This window comes from Poecilia formosa, unplaced genomic scaffold, assembly GCF_000485575.1.
Source record: "Poecilia formosa unplaced genomic scaffold, Poecilia_formosa-5.1.2 Scaffold2, whole genome shotgun sequence".
NCBI classification, from domain to species: domain Eukaryota; kingdom Metazoa; phylum Chordata; class Actinopteri; order Cyprinodontiformes; family Poeciliidae; genus Poecilia; species Poecilia formosa.
This window is the reverse complement of record NW_006799941.1, coordinates 3,273,225-3,294,603: the sequence shown is the minus strand read 5'-3', so window position 1 is coordinate 3,294,603 and position 21,379 is coordinate 3,273,225. Positions and strand designations below refer to the sequence as shown.

The 21,379-nt window shown below is 38.9% G+C and overlaps 2 protein-coding genes and 1 long non-coding RNA gene across 5 annotated transcripts; 2 read left to right on the top strand and 1 right to left on the bottom strand.

Moving 5' to 3' along the window:
- Nucleotides 1–394: 394 nt before the first annotated feature.
- prxl2b (peroxiredoxin like 2B) lies at nucleotides 395–6,537 on the bottom strand. The gene is made up of 7 exons (XM_007549795.2): nucleotides 6,286–6,537; nucleotides 5,716–5,920; nucleotides 5,385–5,436; nucleotides 4,911–4,974; nucleotides 4,673–4,748; nucleotides 3,158–3,276; nucleotides 395–853 (listed from the first exon to the last, which is right to left on the bottom strand). Exons 1-7 carry the CDS (start codon nucleotides 6,346–6,348, stop codon nucleotides 827–829), a joined length of 606 nt encoding a protein of 201 aa, XP_007549857.1. The 5' UTR covers nucleotides 6,349–6,537; the 3' UTR covers nucleotides 395–826.
- Nucleotides 942–5,872, top strand: LOC107836024 (uncharacterized). The gene is made up of 3 exons (XR_001661879.1): nucleotides 942–3,074; nucleotides 4,666–4,767; nucleotides 5,753–5,872. It is a non-coding gene; the product is annotated as an uncharacterized LOC107836024 (long non-coding RNA).
- slc45a1 (solute carrier family 45 member 1) lies at nucleotides 5,883–19,524 on the top strand. Of its 3 annotated transcripts, XM_016670586.1 has the most exons (10): nucleotides 9,714–9,901; nucleotides 10,470–10,910; nucleotides 11,008–11,100; nucleotides 11,815–12,039; nucleotides 12,922–13,808; nucleotides 13,897–14,050; nucleotides 14,130–14,306; nucleotides 14,424–14,629; nucleotides 15,734–15,959; nucleotides 18,877–19,524. In XM_016670586.1, the coding sequence occupies exons 2-10, from the start codon at nucleotides 10,490–10,492 to the stop codon at nucleotides 18,903–18,905; spliced, it is 2,418 nt and encodes an 805-aa protein (XP_016526072.1). In that variant the 5' UTR covers nucleotides 9,714–9,901; nucleotides 10,470–10,489; the 3' UTR covers nucleotides 18,906–19,524. The 3 variants fall into 3 exon arrangements, with proteins under 3 accessions (XP_016526068.1, XP_016526072.1, XP_007549845.1); XM_016670582.1 differs by lacking the exon at nucleotides 9,714–9,901 and adding an exon at nucleotides 5,883–5,972 and having other exon boundaries at nucleotides 15,734–19,524; XM_007549783.2 differs by having other exon boundaries at nucleotides 15,734–19,524.
- The last annotated feature ends 1,855 nt before the right edge of the window (nucleotides 19,525–21,379 follow it).

Genomic DNA, 21,379 nt, shown 5'->3' with positions numbered 1-21,379 from the left:
GGGCAATAATTAAAAAAAGGCGTGGTTTGCACAGACACAGAACCTAATGTCTAAAGAGAACATGATGAAGGCAGCGTCATGCTCTGGGATTGCTTTTCTTCAGCCAATGGAAAATTAGGCTTTTGCCGAAGCCTGTGAGGAATAGGGCCACGACATCTTCACCAAAAAAATAAAATATCTTAAACTGACTTTAAGTGCTCAATATCTGGGAGAAATCCAGACTGAGCACTGGAGGGAGATGAGAATCAGGCAGAATTGCATAGGAGAGACATTTGTTGTGAATTGGTGGAGAATAAGCAAACTGAACTGAGCTGAACAAATGAAACATCCAAGAATTATGTTGAATTATTTAAGGGAGACAAACATCATAAAAATGTAAAAACAAATTCTGTGCAATGATTTATCTCCAAAAGATTTTATTATTGACCGCACAAATTATTCTTTACAGTTAAAACAAATGTAAGAAAATAGTTTAGTTAGACGCCTTGTGATCCAAAATAAAAAAAAAACTGAAGTCAAAGTGAAATCATTACCAGACATACAAAATAAGACGTCCTTCATAAACTGTTTAAGGTGTACAAAGCTGCATTAAAATATAAATCATGATTAACATATTATTAGTTTCTTCTGAGTCACATTCAGAATCAAAAAGTGTTTCTATGCACCATAAAGATTCAGGTAAAGTATTAACCGCAGCTACACTGAGATTTTACAAAAAGTGAAGACAACCAAGGCGTTGGAGTTACTGCAGTATTATCAGTTTTATCGTTCCTCTTCCTTCATGTTGGTGACTCGAGGATTTCAGGCGAAGCTCAGAGCTGCTGCTTCATCGTGTACAAACATCATCATTGCACTACAGGAGAGGGCACAAAAAAGGAAACAAATAATGAGATTTACATTTACAACCTTTAAAGAGTTTTTTGCAAAATAAATTAGAAGACAACATATTTTATACACAAATGTTAATGTTTTTTTTCAGTAGGCAAGAACTGCTAGTTTGTTTTGTGTCATTTTGGTTTTACATTTGAATAAGGACTTGAATATATGAGCATTTCTAAAAATTCATTGGAAAATGTGTGAAAATATTTTTCTTTGTGAAGCTAAACGTAGCCAGAGATGAACTTATATAAGCCTACACAATTTACATTTGGGACTTGTTACCCAATCATTCAGTGTTTCCTACTATTACTGTAATTGCTCAAATAACCAGTTTTTAAATATATTTAATGAGTAATGGATCTTGCTTTCTTCACCAGTTAGTTTGGTGCCTTTCAGGACAAATCTGGATGTAATCTCATAAGATGCTTTGGATTGGCTAAAGACAAACGTAATTTACTCCTTATCAGCACAAGAAGCTTGTTTCTGTCTTTATTCTTATGCAGAATAAAGTTTATTACATACATAATTAATGGTGGTGGTCTGGACTGTACAACATTGGGTAGACAAACTTTGATGGTTACAAATTTGTAGCATATATTTATAAGAAGTGAGAAAACCAGTGAGTATAACCTAGCTTCTCAATGTTGTAAAATGTTATTTTCTGAAGGAAGAAATTAAACCACTTGTTTTTAATGTTTCTAAAGGTGAGAGGAAGGTACATCCTGAGCAAAGGCAGCATCTTCAGCTCTGTCTGAATCTCCTCCCAAACTCAAAACAGTTGTAGCTTGTGACTTGCTCTGGTTCCAGACACATAATGACCCCTGAGAGGAAACAAGGTCTATTCTGTTCCCAGTGACATCTGTTAGTCGTCAGACAGGTCATGAGGGTACGCTGCAGCAGCCCTACATGGGGGCTTTTGTTGGAAACAGGCAGCAGAGCCAGGAAGCAAAATGGCCGAAGTAAACGTGGTGAATTTATGTGGCATATCAAAATATCCAATGATCACAGGACAATCTCCATAAAAGCTCTGGACCTGAGGAGTGAGCTCAGTGATCCAGAGCGATTACAACAAAACACAGAAGATGCTTTTCAGATATAATTTCTATTTCACGGCACATTAGACATCGACATCACAGACCCACAATCGATAACGTGGATCATTCTGTGAACTGCAGGATTCAGACGCTTGTGGTTTTGTAACTGCGGTCGGATTAACAAATATTTGCACCCCAGCAGATTTCTGTTCCTGCTTTTTTGTCACATTTCTACTTATCAAATGAAATTTAACACAAAGATGAACAGAAAAACATCAGTTCATGTCAATTCATTTCTCTTTTGTTTTTGATGATTTCATGTATTGAGGAAAAAAACAATGTAAGTGTAAAATGTAAACTGCAACTCTCATTGGAGCTGTGTGATAACTTCGGAGGGTCCAAAACCAATTCCTCTTTGCAGACTTTTTTCAGCAGGTGACGTCCAGGATGCAGGGTCTCGACACGATTCAAGTCCAAACTTTGACTAGGCCACTCCAGTCTAGTGGCCTAGTCCTTTAGTTTGTTTTTGAGCCATCCAGATGTGGACACTGTAACTATATTTCTTTTATAAAGATAACAATGAAAGTTAATAACAAAAGCATTATTCTAGAGTCCTAAATTTGCTGACCAGTAACTAAGAACTCCCAAAATCAATTTTTTTATAAGCAAATAAAGTGATCTGATGTTGTTTTAAAGTCACATTTTAAAATAAAAAGTCAAAATTCTCCCAAGACAAAATTTAAAAATGTATGATAATTTCTATGGCATACAAGTTCAATTTACAAGTCCAGTCTGTCTTTCTGATAGAATAAATATCAATTCAGATGCTCCTGCAATATCACTACCAGAGGTGGGCAGAGCATCCATAAATTTAACTCAGCACTACTTCTACATATTTTTACACAAGTAAAAGTAAAAAGTAGCCATCCAAGAAATTACTCCAGAGTAGAACAGTATTTATTTTATGAGTTTTGTTTTGGGTCTTTGTGGCTGTTTTTATGTTATCCTGCTGGTCTGGTGAGACCTTTTCTTGTGATTTTAAGAACAGAGTTCATCACTTCAGTGTAAAAGCTTTCCAGGTCCTGACAGACCACTAAGACGAACTAATAGGTGTGAAATTGCCTGTGAAGAGAAATCTCAGCTGCATCAGTATCTGCTGACGTAAGAGAGTCACACACTTTCCCCTCTTTTCTTTTTAACCGTTTAGTCATACTATGTCAGTTTAACAAATGAAAAGGCCTTACCACTGGCTTCTGCCCGGCTTTTACTGTGGCTGAGATACCAAGAGCTGTGGAGATGTCATCCAGAGGCACAAAGTCTCCCGGTGAATCCTGGATGAAGTGGAGCAACACCTTTTCTCCACCTTAACAGCAGAAAATAGAAAAAGATTATGCATTTTTTAGGTTATTAAAATATTAAGAAGCACAGATTTCATGTTGAGTATTTGGGAGAAATTATATGAGCATATAGTCACAGCAACAAACACAAAGAAATCACCATCAAAGATACATAAACCTAGCAGAAAAAGAAACTTCGATTTTTCTTTTCTAAGAAATAAATGACCCAACAAATTAATATTTTATAATTTATTTATGTCTATTCATTTTATTGCTTGTTTGATAGGAACAGATACAAGACCCATAGATCAATGCCCGCATTGCAGTTTTTATAGCCATTGCTATGGGACAGTTATAGAAGGATCTTTAACTGTTGATTTAAATGAAAAGTTAGCATCAACAGTAAAATTATTTAAAAAGAAAACAAAAACCAATGTATTTAAAACTACAATTACAACATTTAAAAATGAATCCTGTTCTGGTTCATCACCAGCCACTTCTTAAGCCCTGAAATGAACATTTTAATGTTAGTTATGGTCTTAAAATCAGATGATAATAGTGCTAAACCTTACAAAACCTGTAATATAAGGCAAGTCCAAAGGTTTTCCTGCAAAATGGTATTTTACAGTCATGATTCGTGATGATTTTAGTGACTCTGGTGCTGTTTTCTCTCAACAAATGTAAAATGGTTCAGGTGCTACATGCTTAATGCATTTAGCACCTTTAGAACATAAAAACATTATTCCTGTATGTTTTTATGTTCTAACATATCACCATATACTGGTAGCATCCCATCATTTGGTGAGAAGCTGGACTGTTTCCATAAAGGAGCTTTGGTGGAACAAAGACAAAATTGTACAGCTGCGCAGGACAGAATGAACTGTGATTTAAACTCCTTTCCGTCAGGGCAAGCCGCCCTGCAGCTCCGTAAAAGAGAGTATCAGTAAATAAACCGAGAGGAGTGGTGCAGCAGTCATCTATTTTTGGCCCCTAGTGTTTATCCTGACAATGAAAATGATCTGAGTCAACAGCAAAATTATGTGTTTCTCTTGTTTAAAAGGGCTTTGCTCACCATTTTTATAAGTAGGTGATGTTATTTATTTGTATCTGCGATTTTAACAGACAAACGTCAGCACTTTATGTGGAATTACAAATGAGTTTCTTTAAAACTATACAAGATGTAACAATGATTTAGAAACAAGAAATGAAGGTAGTTTTCCTACTGAGAACTAATGGATAAAAAATATGATACACTACCGCCCTCTAGAGGACAGACGGCAAAAGTGCATTTCCAAAGTTTTACCTGACCGACTGTAAATCACAGGGTAAATTTCTCCTGTATCAGTGTTAACCTGTACAGTGACCATCAGCTCTTTTGAGTGAAATCTCTGCTTTATTTTCACGTATGCATGAAGATTATACCTTTTGTCACAATGATCAAGCCCCCACTCTGCATCAGATCTCCTTTAAAGTTTCCCTGGATTCCTGCAGCGCCAGCCTGGAGGAAGCAAAACACAGTCAGAAAAAGTTAATACAACGGCATACTATCTTATATCTAATGACTATAGTATGAATAACATGAGCTCTAAAGAATAGCAGACAACTGAATTTGTATTTTCCTTTTTTTCTCTAGCAGTAAAATAAATATGAATAGACCTACCTTTGAAGATATATCTCTCACTTTCTTCCCTAAAGCAGCAGGAAGCACATTTAAAGCTGTGTACCTGGAAGAGTAAACAGATACAAACTCTCAGTTGATCAGCAAATTGCCGAATCTAATTATAGTTCACAACGCCTGCACTTAAAGTGGTTTAATAAAGTGTTAACTTTATACATACAAATACAAATAACATCTTCCAGAATATTTTACTTATGGAAAAAAAAAAAAAAAGGAAAATCAATTATCCTTACATGTTAGCTGCTACGTCATGTTGTTTTGAAAATGTACACATAAAATCTAAATAGAATACGTTGAAGTTTGAAGTTGTGACGTGATTAAAACATTTGCAGGGCACTGTAGAGTCTAAGATAAAGATTCTAAGAAATTCAACCAGATTATACTGCAGTTAGTGTCACAGGTTTAGAAATAAAAATGGTATTTTCATTGATCTAAACATGGACTTTATGTGCTCACCGTTTGAATCCCAAATCCTTGTAACAATTCTTTTCTTCATCCACATAAATGGCTGAAATAGAAGGTGACAGATGGTGTTTTATACTATTTATGCACCAGGAGTGGCTGTAAAAAACAAAGGAGTCAATAAAAGTGCCTGTATGCCCCCGTGACACCCACAGGGATTTGTGTGTTACAAAAGAGGGCATTAAGGTTACAATGATGGCTTCAGCCTGGAAATGATGCGAGTATCTCTGACCTCGGCTTATATGTGGCCATATTTGATCTCACATGCAGATTTAATTTTATCATTTGGGGCCATATTTGCATGATGTGAGTAAGTGGTGCTTACAGCCTTTAAAAAACCCTCCTTCCTTGAACTCCTGGAGCCCAAGCTCCTCTGGTCCGACTCCCACCAGGGAGACCCCGTTGGCCCGGAGGTAAGGCTCCAGCTTGCTGATCTCCGACGCCATCCATCGGCACACCTGGCAGCCGAACCTGCGCAGAAAGAACACAACCACAGGCTGGTCCTGCCACAGAGACTGGAGCTCCACTTTCTGAAACACAGGGAGGAAAATTAAACCCCAAAATGAAATGAATGGGAAGCAGGTGAGAGTATTTAGTAAACTGGTTGATGAATTCGGTTCTCAGTGATTTAAACACGGTCATTTGCATCAAATCATCATTATGTCACAGCAAATTCTGCTTATGCAAAGCAAAAGCAAACCTACAACTGTTTCATCTCCTTTAAATGTTAAATTCAAGGAAACAGTGAACATAACAATAACAAAAGTTACAGAATTAATAATAATAATAATAATAATAATAATAATAATAATAATAATAATAAAAACATCTAAATAGACAGATATAATAGAGAAAAAACCTTCAGCTTTAAACAGAGCCCACTCGGTCAGCTCACCTCTCCACTGTCAGCGCTCTTCAGTAAGTTCTTCCCGACTTTAGCCAGATCGATTTTAGCCATTTTTCCACGGCTTTACCCGCACAGACTTTACAACAAAACCGGTTTATGTGAAAATTCACGAGAAGTGGACACCAGCGTGTAGTCTGTAAACACTTCTTGCCCCCACTACACTCTGACAGCAGTTGCGAAACACCTTCTTCCTGAAACGCCTACAAAATCTTAACATCCAATGAAACTCAACTGATTCTGAACGTTCAACCAATCGGAAAGCGTGTTGAACTGTCCGAAGGCGGGGCTTGGTGACGACAGATTTCGTTACGTGATTTCTTTACAATTATGCGTGTTTTGCTGTGGGTTCTGTTTTTACATGGTTGTTTTATTTTTACTCAAGATACGTATCAGTACAGATGTTATTCATAACTGCAGACTATAGATTATAGTTTAAACTTTAACTCTTGAGCAAATATTTGTGAAAAATCACCTTTTCATATCGCAGATTGCATAAGGTTTATTACAGGTGGGTTCAGAGGTGATGGGTTTTTACTGCCTGGCCTTTGTTACATGCTCTAGTTAAACAAGATGTACATTTTATGACCTCTTTACATGTTTGTCCTACTTGAGATCGTTTGGTAACAACACATGTTTGATCATCAAAGATGGAGGAAAGAGATAAACTCTAAATATTGCTGCCACTTTGGTTTGCACTTTTCCTTTTTTTTAAATATAGAATAAAGATAATACCTGTGATACATGTGATTTCCTTCAGGACCGCTTCCGATACACACATTATCATTATTATTACTATTATTATTATTATTATTATTATTATTATTATTATTATTATTATTATTATTATTAAAGAAGTTCAGAGTGGACTCTCTTTTTATGTTACAAGTCACTTAACTTAAACATCAATAACTTTTTACTGCAGATAAAAAGGCAAACATTCTGCTTCATATTCACAGTTTCATAATCACACATTAGAAGGACTTTACTTATTACTAATTGCCAGTAATAAATAATTTTATTTAGCAACCTAACTTCTAAAATCAAAACAATAAAACATCTGGTTCATTTCAGATTCAGGTGAAGCTTCATTATTGCTTTTCACACTTACACAGCATTTTGTTTTTTAATTAAAGTTTTACAGTAAGAAGCTTTGATTTTATTCTTTAAAAGAAAAATCAATTAGCATGTCTGGTCCATGTGTCATTTCTTAACCTGCCTTAGCAGTTCTTTCTACTTCTTCTGCATGAAGGTGGTTGACCTCTTGCTTAGATAATCACACTAAAACTCAATTAGACATAATGAGTCGGCTATAAGAAGTGACCCTGAAGCCACTTCAGTGTTCCTGCAGGGACCGTGAATAAAAAGCAGCCATTTCAGCTGAAGGACAGTGTGTCACTGTCTGCTCTTAAAATACCCTCTCAGCATTCATGTGACATCTCTTATGGAATAGTTAAACATATTTCTGTTATTGTTGCTATTTTTTGATGTGCAAATATACATGTAATAATGTAAAACAAACATTTTCAAGCGGAACAATGGGCAGTAGCATGACAGGAGGAACCCAGGGATAGATTTTTTTGTGTCCAAAGTTTCTGATTGAGGACAGACCCTCACATAAATCACGAGCTAAAAACAATGAGAACAAAACCACAATGAGAATATGTGCTGCTTTATCTATGTGCACCAAAACTTCCTGCTGCTTTCTTTGACAAAAAGTCACAATTACTCACACGAGAACTTGCAGCCATATATTTTAAGTCAATGTGGGGAGGAACGTGCTGAAGAAAATAAAACTATGAATTTCAGTTTTGTGTTTTTATCACAAAACATTCAGAAAAAGTCGTTAGTTGTTTCTTTTCAGAGGTTTTATTGGCTCTAGTGGCCTTTATTTTATAGTGAATTGACAGGAAAATGGGTAATGAGAGAAAGGGGAAGACATGAAGGTCACCAGGCCAGGAATCAAACCTGTGACGGCCACGTTGAGGACTAGGGCCTCCATGTGAGGGTTGTGCTTAACCCCTGCGCCACCACAGCACCCCCGTCTTAAGTTATTTATGTTTATTCTGTAAAATTTTCTGCTAAAGAAGCAGACCTAATAATCTTTCAAAGTGGTGACAAATGTACATGGGCATAGGACAAAATTCAAGTTAAAGACATTGGTCAGTATTGTTGATCAAACTTCACATGCTTGTTTTTGTGATGGTAGGACAGAAAAAACTTTTTTTCATAGCCTTAGTGGTTTAGTGGTTCCTAGTATTCCTGGCCAACTGAGCAGTTCTGTTTAAGAACAGATAAAGGTAATAATACATTTTCACTTAATATTACATTAGTACATTTTCAGATTTTCTCTCTTCTTTTGTTCTTTGGTTTGTTATTTTGTTTGTATTTCCCTTTAATTCTTGTAAAACACTTTGAATTGCCTTGTTGCAGAAAAAGTGCTATATAAATAAAATTACTTTGCCTTACCTTACCTCCCATCTGCAAATAATTTATCAATATAGAAAATGATTGATGATACATTGGTGTATTGACTTCATAGCTGAGCTTTTCTTTGTCCTTTGGCTGCATGGAGTTAATTATTATTTCTGTATTTTATGTAAATATAGAGTACTGAATAGAAAAACATATTGATTATTTTTTTGTCCTTTGTTTCAAAGAACAGCAGTGAAACTGTGGTTCTTTATTTTCACCACAAACCAAGTTAATGTTATTCAGTTAATCAATTGGAAACTGACACTCTGGGATTGTTTAAGAGCTGTACAGGTTTTGCGGCTCTGGACATTTTCTATATTATGACTGGCTACAGGCGAAAATGTAAAAAATTCTTGATGTCTGGTGTTGTATGGAAACTAATTGACCCCTCTAACATTGAGCTTTAGAGAGTTTTTTCACCTATCCCGTACCGTCCTCCTCACTGTGCATGCTGACAAAATAAATAAGAGTCTTCATCCAGTTCCTAACAGAAATCGGGCAACAAAATGTCACAATTTTCAAATGGGAATTCCCTAAAACCTCTGATCAACGGGAAAAGAGAACATTATAAAATAGGAAATGCTTTGTTATAGTTATTTCACATAAATGTACATTTTTAAAAGTATTCTTGCATCAATAATTTTATAAAACATTTCAAAAAAAGGCTTTGCCACCCTAAATAGACAAAAATATGCACAGATAGATAGATAGATAGATAGATAGATAGATAGATAGATAGATAGATAGATAGATAGATAGATAGATAGATAGATAGATAGATAGATAGATGTCATAAACGGATGCTGAGGCGTAGTAATCACGCAGAAGGACGCACTCTGCGTGGACGGCCAGATGCGTTTGTGCTGCTGATGTTGCAGGGAGGGGCATGACGTCACAGGAGAGACCGGGAAAGGAGGCGAATGGGGAGAAAGGAAGAAGGGGAAGGAGGAGAAGGGACACAGGAGAGAGGGAGAGCGGGGGGCAAGACGCATCAAAGGAAAACAAAGCAAAAAATAATGATAATGATAATAATCATGACTCCTGTAATTAACACTACGTCTCTTTGCACATCATAATGGCTCCACTGTTTACCTACAGTGTGCCGCAATAAATGACGAGCCGCCCCTCGAAGGTAATTATCATCTTTCATCTCTGCACGTCTTTTTTTTTTTAAATCCTCTTACACACGGTCGTGTGGTAGTGTTCACCTTTAAGACCTTTAAATGCCAAGTCGAGGGAAATGCAGAGCATCATTTGCGAAGATTTCGCGAGCAGACAACCGATCTAAGGCTACGTGAATACCAACAATCCGCATTATCTTTAGATATTCGTTGAACTGCGACCGGTGGTGATGCATTATCCCCCTAACAGTCTCTGCTTTGGCTCCGTTGTGTGCGACTTTGTCCTCCTGCATGAAAAATTAAAATGGAAACAGGCGTCATGAGAGCACTGCCGCAGAGTACACTGCTGTATCAGCCGCGGAGAGCACATGGGCTCTGCGCACAACATGCGCACTGGATGCAGTGCGCCCGCTGATCACTGCAGTGTCCTCTCAGCAGCTGTAGCTGGAGTCACCAGCAGCACCAAAACACACTCTGATCCAAGGCTGACCCCTCAGATGAGGGTTTAAAGCAAAACACAAGCTAATCACGCCTCAGTTTCATCTTGCCGTTGCATGTTATGGTGTCCTCATGCTTCAGTGCACTCCGGCTTGAGAGAGATGTCATCTCCAGGCATGGGGACCCCCACAGACCCTCTCCTGGCCAGCCCAGGAGGGAGGTCATCCTCAGCTCAGGAAGGCCTCTGGAGGACCTCGCTGCCCAAGACGGCCAGCTTCCCGACATCCACCACACGGCACCTCAGTCACAGAGCCAACAACTTCCAAAGACAGCCGAAGCGCAGGAAGCTGATACGACCCTCACCGCCTCCCCCGCCCAACACGCCTTGTCCCCTGGACCAGCTGGACCTCAGCGAGCTTCCCCCCAGACGCACCTTCCAGGAGCTGCTCTTCAACGGCTGCATCCTGTTCGGGATTGAGTTCAGCTACGCCATGGAAACGGCCTATGTGACCCCTGTTCTCCTACAAATGGGCCTCCCGGATCAGTTCTACAGCCTGGTGTGGTTCATCAGTCCCATTCTTGGTGAGTGGATCACAGGGTTGTAAGTGATCCACCTTAACAGGTTTTTCACTTTCATAATAGACTAAAAATCTTGTTTTTTTTTGTGTTTGCCTTGAAGGATTCCTTGTTCAGCCTCTTATAGGAGCATGGAGTGATCGTTGCACGTCCCGGTTTGGAAGAAGGAGACCTTTTATTTTTGCTCTGGCTGTAGGTGAGACATGCTCAAAGAACAAAACAGTGATCCTGCTTTACAGTGAATGTTGTCATAGAGCTAACAAGATGAAGAAAAGATAGGGAAGGTCAAAAACAGAGCATAAAAAAATAATAAATCATAAAAATCTACCACAGTCCAGAGATTCATCTCAACTTTTAGGCAATTCTTTTGCAGAAAATGCAAAAAACTCACATACATTTCTATAAAGACAAAGAAGTTTTCTGTGTCTTTGCCAGTCTATATTTTTTTCCAGCTTTATGGAGTTTAGAGTAAAAGTACACCACCGGTTGCTGCACACTGCTGGTCAGCCATGAAAGACTCAGCTATGCAGCTCTGGAAAAAATTAAGAGACCACTTAAAATGATCAGTTTCTCTAATTTTACTTTTTATAGGTATATGTTTAAATCAGAACATAAATAATCATGTTTATTATGTTTGAGTAAAATGAACATTGTTCTTTTATTCTATGAACTTCTGACAACATGTCTCAAGACAGTTTATGAAAATAAATGGCATGCAAATCATTACTGTAGCTTTAATATTCATTATGCCAGATTATTTTAACGACAGGAGTACACATTAGATATAATGTCTTAAAATAAACATATTAGATTTTATATGATCTCTTACCAACCTAAGTTTAGATAACACACACCAGTTTCTTCCTAAAAATCTAAGAAATGTATCTTTTTCTGCTTTTCTTCTACTCAGGGGCTTTAGTGGGTCTGACCCTGGTTCTGAACGGACGAGACATCGGGGGGGTCCTGGCCGACACGGCATCAAATCACAAGTGGGGAATCATCCTGACGGTGTGTGGCGTGGTCCTGATGGATTTCAGCGCCGACTCGGCCGACAACCCGAGCCATGCCTACATGATGGATGTGTGCAGCCCGGAGGATCAGGACCGGGGGCTCAACATTCACGCGTTACTAGCAGGTAATGAAGAAAATGTATTTTGCTGGTGTGAGACATGTTGACTTTTTAGACTTAAGCAGAACAATAACTCTCTTTCTACCTTAAATGTAGAGTTTTGTAAAGTAAAGTTGAAGCCACGATTGTTTATGCTCTGATTTAAAGTTGTTTTTACTCGTCCAAAGAAGTTTGTTTCTGGTGCGAAAGGAGAAATATCTTTTCTGGTTTTACTTAAAGTTTGACAAAAAATTGCATTAAAAATTTTGTATAATCTTCTTCATAAATAGTGGAAAAGCTTTTTGTTGGCAATTAAACGCTTCTAGTAAATACTGGCCAGATCTTTGTACATTTATTTTGTTCTACTGCTTTCAGCCCCAGGACATTCTTGTAAATAACATCTTTAATCTCAACAAGTTTTTTTATTCTGGTTTTGCGAAACCAGAATAAAAACTGGTAAAAACTTTTACCAGAGTAAAAGTTTTTACTTCTACTGAAGTATATTATACCTAAGGTTAGGCTAGTTTTAAGTACAATTTTTTCACTCCTGTACTTATCTCTGTCTGCTAGTGCATGTATAGTACATAAATACACATTTCTGTACAGCAGACAATGAGCAGATATAAATGATCTAAATTATATACCATTATATAAATTTATCAGTTGATATAGGAAGTGTGAAGTTGAAGATGTCTGCCAGATGGGCGCAAATTTAGACATGATAGGTGAAAAATTTCGCATAGCTGCGATTTATACCCCTAAAAAGTTGAGTACAAAACAAAGCTGGTGAAGGACCAAAATGTCCGATCCTCGTTTAGTTTGTTAAATGCACAAACAATAGCACCTAAAAGCGATAATCACTGTTTTAACTGGAGTTTCTTACTTTTCCCTCTCCATTCCCGCGCTCAGGACTGGGAGGAGGATTTGGCTACATCGTAGGCGGCATCAACTGGGACCAGACGCAGTTTGGGAGGTCCATGGGGGGTCAGCTCAGGGTCATATACCTGTTCACCAGCATCACATTGGTGTTCGCCACCGCCATGACTCTGATGAGCATTCCTGAGAGGCCGTTACCAAAGAGCCAACCAAACAGAAACTCCAGTAAGGACCATCTGAAAAGCCCCAGCCTCCCACTGCCTCCGTCTCCTCCCGTCCCCCCCGGAGCCGGTCCGGGGCTGGACGAGGAGGACGAGGACGGACTTTACAGCTACAGCTTTCCCAAGCCTCATCAAGGTAATTCTGACCCCTTGGCCCACTCTTGCAGCGCCAACGCACGCCTGTGTGCCGGCCTCACCAGCCCCATATCGCCCCTGAGTCCCCTCACTCCAAAATATGGCAGCTTTATAAGCAGGGACAGCTCACTCACTGGCATCAATGAGTTTGCATCTTCGTTAGGAACCTCCTACATAGACAGCGTGCTTATAGACTGCTACACAGGCCAGCAGACTCCTCCGAGCCTGGCTTCAGGCTCCACTGCCATGCCCCTGCCTCCAGGAGAATCTCCTCCCTCTGAGAAGGCGGGTAACCCCTCTGCAGGGCAGACAGAGGCTGATGGGGGGTCCCATGCAGCTGAAGAGGCTCAGGAGGCAGAGGGGCCTCAGACCGAGGGAGATGCACAAACTCAAGGCGCTCCTGCGGGCACAGCCGGGACTCAGTCAGGGACCGGGCTGCACCGGGGATCCTCTGCTGGGATCCTGAAGCGGCCTCAGAGTCTGGCGCTGATGGAGGAGCCCACAGCGACGCAGATTGTTGGGCTGGAGAACGGGCGGAGGAGAACAGTGACTTTCAGCCAACAGGTTGGCAACTCTTTCAAAGGCTGTTTGTCTGACAGCTACCATTATATTTTAACTCTAAGCTACATGTTCTTGCTTTTCTCTGGACCAGGTGGCAAATATTTTGCTAAACGGAGTGCGATACGAGAGCGATCTAAGTGAAAATGTGGAGACAGGAGAATCCCAGATGTCCATGAAGCTGCTGTGTATAGCCATCTACAGAATGCCTCCCTCTCTGAGGAGTTTATGCACTAATCATTTTTTAGGTGAGAGTCATTGAAACCATTGTTGTTTTGAATTTGTTGAATAAATTGATGTTTTTTTTTCTTTTCTTTTTATTTTCAGGCTGGTTGTCATTTGAAGGTATGCTGCTCTTCTACACCGACTTCATGGGCGAGGTTGTGTTTGAGGGAGACCCCAAAGCGCCGCACGACTCTGAAGCTTACCAGCGCTACAATGCTGGCGTCAGCATGGGCTGCTGGGGCATGTGCATCTATGCATTCAGCGCTGCTTTCTACTCAGGCAAGCGGTGAACTGAACGGTTCACTTTTCATGCAAGAAAAGTCTTAATTTGATGGGATTTATACAAAATAACGTCTGACTTTCGTTGTTTTTCTGTGTCTCTTTTACAACTTGCAGCCATATTGGAGAAGCTAGAGGAACGTTTCTCCCTACGCACTCTTTATTTTTTTGCCTACTTGGCATTTGGTTTGGGCACAGGCCTTGCAACGCTATCCACCAACCTCTATGTGGTGCTTTCGCTCTGTGTCACCTATGGCGTGCTCTTCTCCTCTCTGTGTACGCTGCCTTACTCTCTGCTGTGTGAATACTACCAGAGCCCTCAGGTGAGCATCTTCTGTTGTGCAGAATGTCTTTAAATGCTTAAACATGAAGCATTGTTTAGTTAGAAATTAGATTGATTTTTAAACCATTACTTTTTTCCCTCAGTCTGCATATTACATTACGTTTGGTGCACATATTTTTATTTCTTGTGGCTCTTCTTACATTTGTTGACTTGTGGCAAATTTGATTGAGCTCATTTTATTTTATTTCCTGGCACAGTTTGCACTTTTAAATGTAATCCAATAAGGTCCATTACTTTTGTTGTGCAATATACTTACACGCTAACATTACTTCTGGCAAACCTGTGCCCACACCTGTTGTTTGAAAAATTGTAAAGTTTGTGTGGTAATATTATTCCACCTTGAGAAAAGGACAGTTCGAATGCACCAAAATACAGAATTAAATTGACATTGATGCTAAGTGGGTGTGTTTGTAAACCTTTGACAGGAACAGAAAGAAATTCTCCAATGCACAACTTTCTGACTTTTGAAATGTAAAGATAAATGGAGAGGCATCAGAGTTTCGTACTCGAAAGATTTCTCTTTTATCTTTGGCAAAAGATCATAATCTATTTTTCCCGCTGGTGTTAGACTCACGTTTTGGTTGTATTTATCCAGAATGCTCTGCACTGTAGTGCGCTTCCTACTTTTTGAGCATTCTCTGGTGCGTTTAGCATCATATGCATTCGAAAACGCATCAGAATTCATTTCAACCGAGTTTAGACCTAAGTTTTTAGGTGGAATAAAGTTTGCTCTTTTTAGTCCACATCAGAATTCACATCTCCCCAAACAAACTGGACTTTCTTGGCACACAAATTAAAGTTTAATTAAAGCGGACTAAATAGGGCTAGTGTGAACGCTCTCCGGATCTGAATCACCATCATTCTTAGTCACACTTAATGCTCCAGGGTAAAAATGGATACATGTCTTGTGATAAAGGCCTACCTGCTGGTGGGCTGCAAACTAAACTCTGAAATGCTCTGCAATTGGTTAGATTTATGTTGTATTGCACAATGAAAGACAAAAACAGCTGGTTATCGCATGTACAGGCAAGATGAGGCTATTTTTGTTTATTTACCTCAATTCAAATTTTATTCTGCCTTGCAGTTTTGCGGCTCATCCGAAGATGGGACCAGACGCGGGATGGGGGTGGACATCTCTCTGCTCAGCTGTCAGTATTTCCTGGCACAGATCCTCGTCTCTGTGGCGATGGGACCTCTGACCTCACTGGTGGGCGGGGCTCAGGGGGTGATGTACTTTGCAAGCCTGATGTCATTCGTGGGCTGCCTGTACTCCTCCCTCTGCGTGGTGTACCAGCTGCCCCCCCCTGAGGGTGAGCCCCCCGAAAGCGAGACCCAGCCGTTACTGGCGCACATTTAGCAAAGCCTCTTCATTCACTTTACCCTCACAAAAAAAAAACAAAAAAAACACAGAACGCCACACGCTCCCATACCGTCGCTCGGTGTGCGCGTGCGTCTACCTCCATTGCGCTGATAGTGACAGACACACTGCACATCCTGCCACACACTGTTTCAGCACAGCTTCACAGATTTTAGCCAGATAGACAGACAGACAGACAGACAGACAGACAGACAGATAGACAGACATTGGCCACAACTCCAGCAAGCATAAACATGACCAGTGTTCATACAGTGTGTGCGCTCATGCTTTCTTTCCTGAACTTTCTGCAAATGAATGTGACGTTCTCCGTGAATGTGTGTGTGACTGAGCTGGTTCCTTACTGCATCGTTTTGTTGTTGCCTGTTTTTTTTTTTTTTTTTTTTTTTTGGTGTTTAGGATCGTGTTGTGAATGACTAAGTGCAAGCTAACCACAGCTTTTTTCCCTCTTTTTTCTTTCCTTTGATCAGTTGCCTAACATCTGCATGAGCTGCTGCGGTGTGGTCTCTCAAAGCTTTTTTTTTATTTGGTCTCGAGGCCAAACTAATGTCTACCTGCCTGTTTCTCTGAGTTAGAGTACTAATATCACACTTCAGCAGGATTTTCTTCACTAAAAGTGCTGCCAGTGGCTGTTCACACTGTTAAAATTCACATAAATCTAAGAGCTTTTCCAGGACAACAATTTTTTAATATTCACCAGAATACTGAGTAAGGTGGTGGCCATAGGTTTTGTGACTGACTGAAGTTTTTTTATTTCACAAACTTTATTGCTTTGATGTTGTTAGATCCTTTAGTCGGATTTAGTCTTTAGTCTGGAGTTTCAAAGGGTTATGATATGATATATATTTTACATTGAGTTTTGATCCATGCAGCAGTTTCTTATTGCTTTTGCCTTAAAACCGTTTTCCATTTTGCTAAACTTATGGCAGTGTTTTTAAACCAAAATGTGACTGTTCTCCTTTTCCCAGTTAGAAAAGTTGTTTTTCCAGATGCCCCTAATAGTCTTTATGGGTCTTTAGCTGAGCATTTCAGTTGAGTATATTGTGCAGAATCTCAGCCTGTCCTTGTTGTATTTGTCAGTTGTCACTGCTTTGCTGTCTGTCTGAGACCCAGCAAGAGTCCAAAACTATAACTTCTCATTCAAGAAACACTCAAGCCTTTTCATTACTATTCCTGACTGAGCTCTCCAGTGGTGGTAATCCAATACTCTCCTTGCCGCAAGGCAAAAGTCTGAAAGTTGGATGAGAAACTCAAATTTGCCTGGTGTCATTCATTCCTGAGCATTGTTGGCAACCGCTGTCCCTTAAAGCTACAGAATGTAACGTTTACAAAAATATGTGTTTTACATATTTGTTCAAACTGTCATCATGTCGTGACAGTTTAGTAAGAGACAGATAGTCTGTGTAAAGAGAAAGGTCCTCCTCCTAGTGCTAGTATTGCCCTCTGCAAAAATTCATCTTTCCCGGTGAAAAATAACCAATCAGAGCGCTGTCAATCATGTATGCGCTGCTCAATGTGTTATTTGTGGAGAAACAACTTACAGAAAAACTGTTTATCCACCGTCATCAGTGGTCATGCTAACTAGCCTGAACATTGGCGGCCAGCTGTACGTGGCAGAAAGAAAAGGGGAGGTAGAGAGCGGCTGTCATGGATGATTGACAGCGCTAAGACCCTCCTCCTGGCTCTGATTGGTTGTTTCTAATGGAGCGGTGTAGCTGCTCCATTAGAGCAGCAGGGAGAAGGCAGAGGAGCTTGTTTTTGTTTCCACGTATCATGTGTTTCAAACCATACTGTTACAACATATTTAACAAATATGTAAAAATCATTTTTTAATATGAAAGTTACGTATTGGGGTTGCAGGTTTTTTTTAAAAGTGCCTTAAGACCACATGTGCTGTGAATTGGTGCTTTCACAAATGGTCGGTTTGGCTTGTCTAGCAGCAATATCTTTTGCAAGCAATCCACTTTTTTATCCAAAGCACTTATGACACATGTTTCCTTTAAGATTAACAAAAGATTTCATGTGAAACAACAATTTTCTTTTGAAACAACAATCTTGCTGTTCTGATTCAGATAGAATCACAAAGTGTTGACTTTAATAACAATTTCTTCAGGAAAGTAAATATTTAGGGCTCCTTGTAACATCCTGGACTCCGTGCAGATTTCCACCACAAACACTGAGGCAGTAAAGCTTGAGCCAGTCTCAAAACCTTTGGCCACAACTTTACACGTTTCTACGATGGAGTTTTAGGGCCACACTAGGAAAATATGAAAAAATTAAATTACAAATAAAGTCATAATAGAATACTGGTATGAGAATAAAGTCATAAAATCACAAGAACAAAGTTGAAATAATATGAGAAGAAAGCCGTAGTATTACGACTTTAAAAAGTCATACTACTATGACTCTATTATTGTATTATTTTGGCTTTATTCTTGTAATATTATGACTTTATCTCAAAATATTATGACTTTTTTTTCTTGTACAAGTTTATTCTTGTTATATTATAACTTCATTCTCGCAGTTTTATGACTTTATTCTAGTTATTTTAATTTTTCTTAGTACGGCCCTAATGCTTGGTTGAATTTTCCCATAGTTTAGGAGGGCTTTGCATTGTGCATTTTAGCAGCAATACGAACATTTCTCTTAGTCTGGTCTACAATTAAGACTTTCACACTGAATTTTGAGTCAATTCCAGCTAACAATGGAGTCATCAGATGACTCGCAGTACTTTAACAGACCCAGAGAACAGTGTTGTAGGTCCTCACTAAGCCACGTTACAGCTCTCTGAGCCGTCAACGTACTCCCGGCCATTCCATTGTAATAATGACAGTGATTCTTGTCATTGTCAGGAAGAGGAGAAGTTGAAACTGGGGTGTGAAACCAAGCAAAACAGAGGAACGGCAAACAGAGAGAAGACTCATGTGGACGGACGGCGTTAAAAAAAACTAAACAAAAAAACAACCGTGGGGATTCGCGGAGCCAGCAGCGAGTCCTTCCTTGTCATCATTAGGGTGCATGCTTAAAATAGTAGGCTTCTGCTCCACCGTGCTCAGCCCATCATTTCTGTACAAAGATAATCCCTCGGTTGTCTGCAGAGGTCTCCATTGGAAGTTCATCTCTCTCAGCAAACACATTTAAGTTGTTGTTGCATCTGCTGTGCCATGCCAGCTGTTCAAAAGGCAGAAACTATGGTAATGTGGAGCCTTTTGTTTTGGCGGCTCCACTGAGCACCTCAACCTTCAGGCGCCTCTGCAGAATGTCAGTAATTGTCTACTATTGAAGCCTCCTGGACTGAGCTGATCCCCGCCACGCTAACGTTTCTTAGGAAACAGGAACTGTCTGGATCTCGCTGTTGCAGCTTGCTTGAGGAAGAAATACAACACAAGAAATACAACACTTTGTGTTATATGGTACCTCCTTACTGCTCAATGTTAGCATCAATGTAAAAGCTACTTTTATTCAGGGCTCTGTTCAAACTAAAATGATCATTTTTGCCACTTTTGACTCCTGTGGTGGTTATTTTCCTCTGAGTGCAATTTTAATCAATGATTAGAGATGCATCTAACTATGAGGGTATATTAATGCTGTTGTAGATTGAAAAAAGGTTTAAAATTTCATGAGATTAATCTCTTTTCTTGAAAAAACAAGGACATTTCTGAGTTCCACAGGTTGATTTTTTTTCTACAGAATTTCTGAGATTAATCTTGCTAGAAATTTTTGAGATTTTTCAAGCAAATTTTTGATATTTCAAACTCACGAGTTTCCTAGTTTTTTCTAGAAAATTTCTGAGATTAATCTAAAAATTTCAGTGATTTTTGTAGTATTTTTTTTTTACTTTTCAAACTCAAATTTCCTTGTCTTTTCTAGAAAATTTCTGAGGTTCATCTCAAAATTTCAGCTTTTTCACGCAAATTTTCGACTTTTCAAGCTCAGAAATGTTAAAGTTTTCTTCGAAAAGATTTCTGAAATTAATCTCAAAATTTCTGAGTTTTTTGTAGAAAATGTACTCCTTAATTTCTAACTACTGTCGTAAATTACAACATTATCTGAAACTTAATTTCCAAAACAAAACACTGTGGTGATATTTCAAGTGGCTGTTAAGATTAAGGTTTATTTCTAGTGAAAACCCAGAATAAAATACCCGAATGCTACATAATACCAATATAAGAGATTTTAATCCAGAATTTGGTCATGACAGAGGGAGGACTGCTGACTCCACAGTTGTCCAGCAGTCATTGGGAGGGTATGTCAGAAAAGGTCATTGCTACAGAAGCTGACAGCTAAGACTGCTACATCAGAGTGCATTAGTGGGAAGTTCAGGGGAGGGAAGTCTTGTAAAAAACCCCACAAGAGTTTTCAGGAAATTTCACAAGGCCTGGATTCTATATTGTCAGGATATAAACACGTTTATTTCAAATGCATTTAATCAAAGACGGGACATAAAACAATGTTACATTTCAAAGAAACCTTTGTTCTTTGCATACTCCCTCTAGTCAAAAGCTTATTTGAAGCCCTCTCTCCTGGTGAAGCTTATTAGAAGTAAGTTTAAAACTAATCAGACAAAGAACCATATTTAAACAGTAGAATAAGACTTTAGTTCATTAAAACAGTAAAATTAGACTTCAATGAAGAAAATAATGTCCAGAGCAGTGGACATGTTTCCATGTTCACAATACAGTGTTAGTTTGAGATATTATTTCATTATGGTGTAATGGCTCTAAAGTGAGTTAACTGATTACTGGTGGGAAACTATTCAAAGTCTGAGACTTTTAAAATGAGAAATCATTTGACTAATCACCTCTAAGACAAAGTTGACATAAAAGACTAAAGCTCATCAAACTTAAAAGGCTTTTGATCTAAAACTTACACTTGTTTGTACAAGGTTTACATCACAGAATTAAAACTAATTAGCTTGTTTGCTCCTGTTATGCAGGAATGTTTTAGAAAGATGGGATCAAAAACAACTCCCAGATATATATAGTAATCTCCTTTTGGATTTCTATAAGGATTACCATGAGAAAGAATTTTGGTCCAATTCAAGGGCAAAAACTCAAGGTGGGACTGAACATCTAACTTTTCAAAAGTCACAAATTTCTGAATTTAAAATTACTTTATTGAACTGATTTAAGTTTCCATGAAACAGGTTTTTATAAGACCAAAATAGGACTTTTTTTTTTTTACTATTATTTGACTGTTTAATGATGGTACAATTCAAAGGTAGCCAAGAAAACTTAAGTGTCCCTTCTCCAACACACCTGAATCCAATAAGTGGTTCATTTACAGGCTTCTGTCGATAAAAGGATTCACATGTGTTGAAGCAGGGATAAATCGATGGGGATCGTGGATACGTGT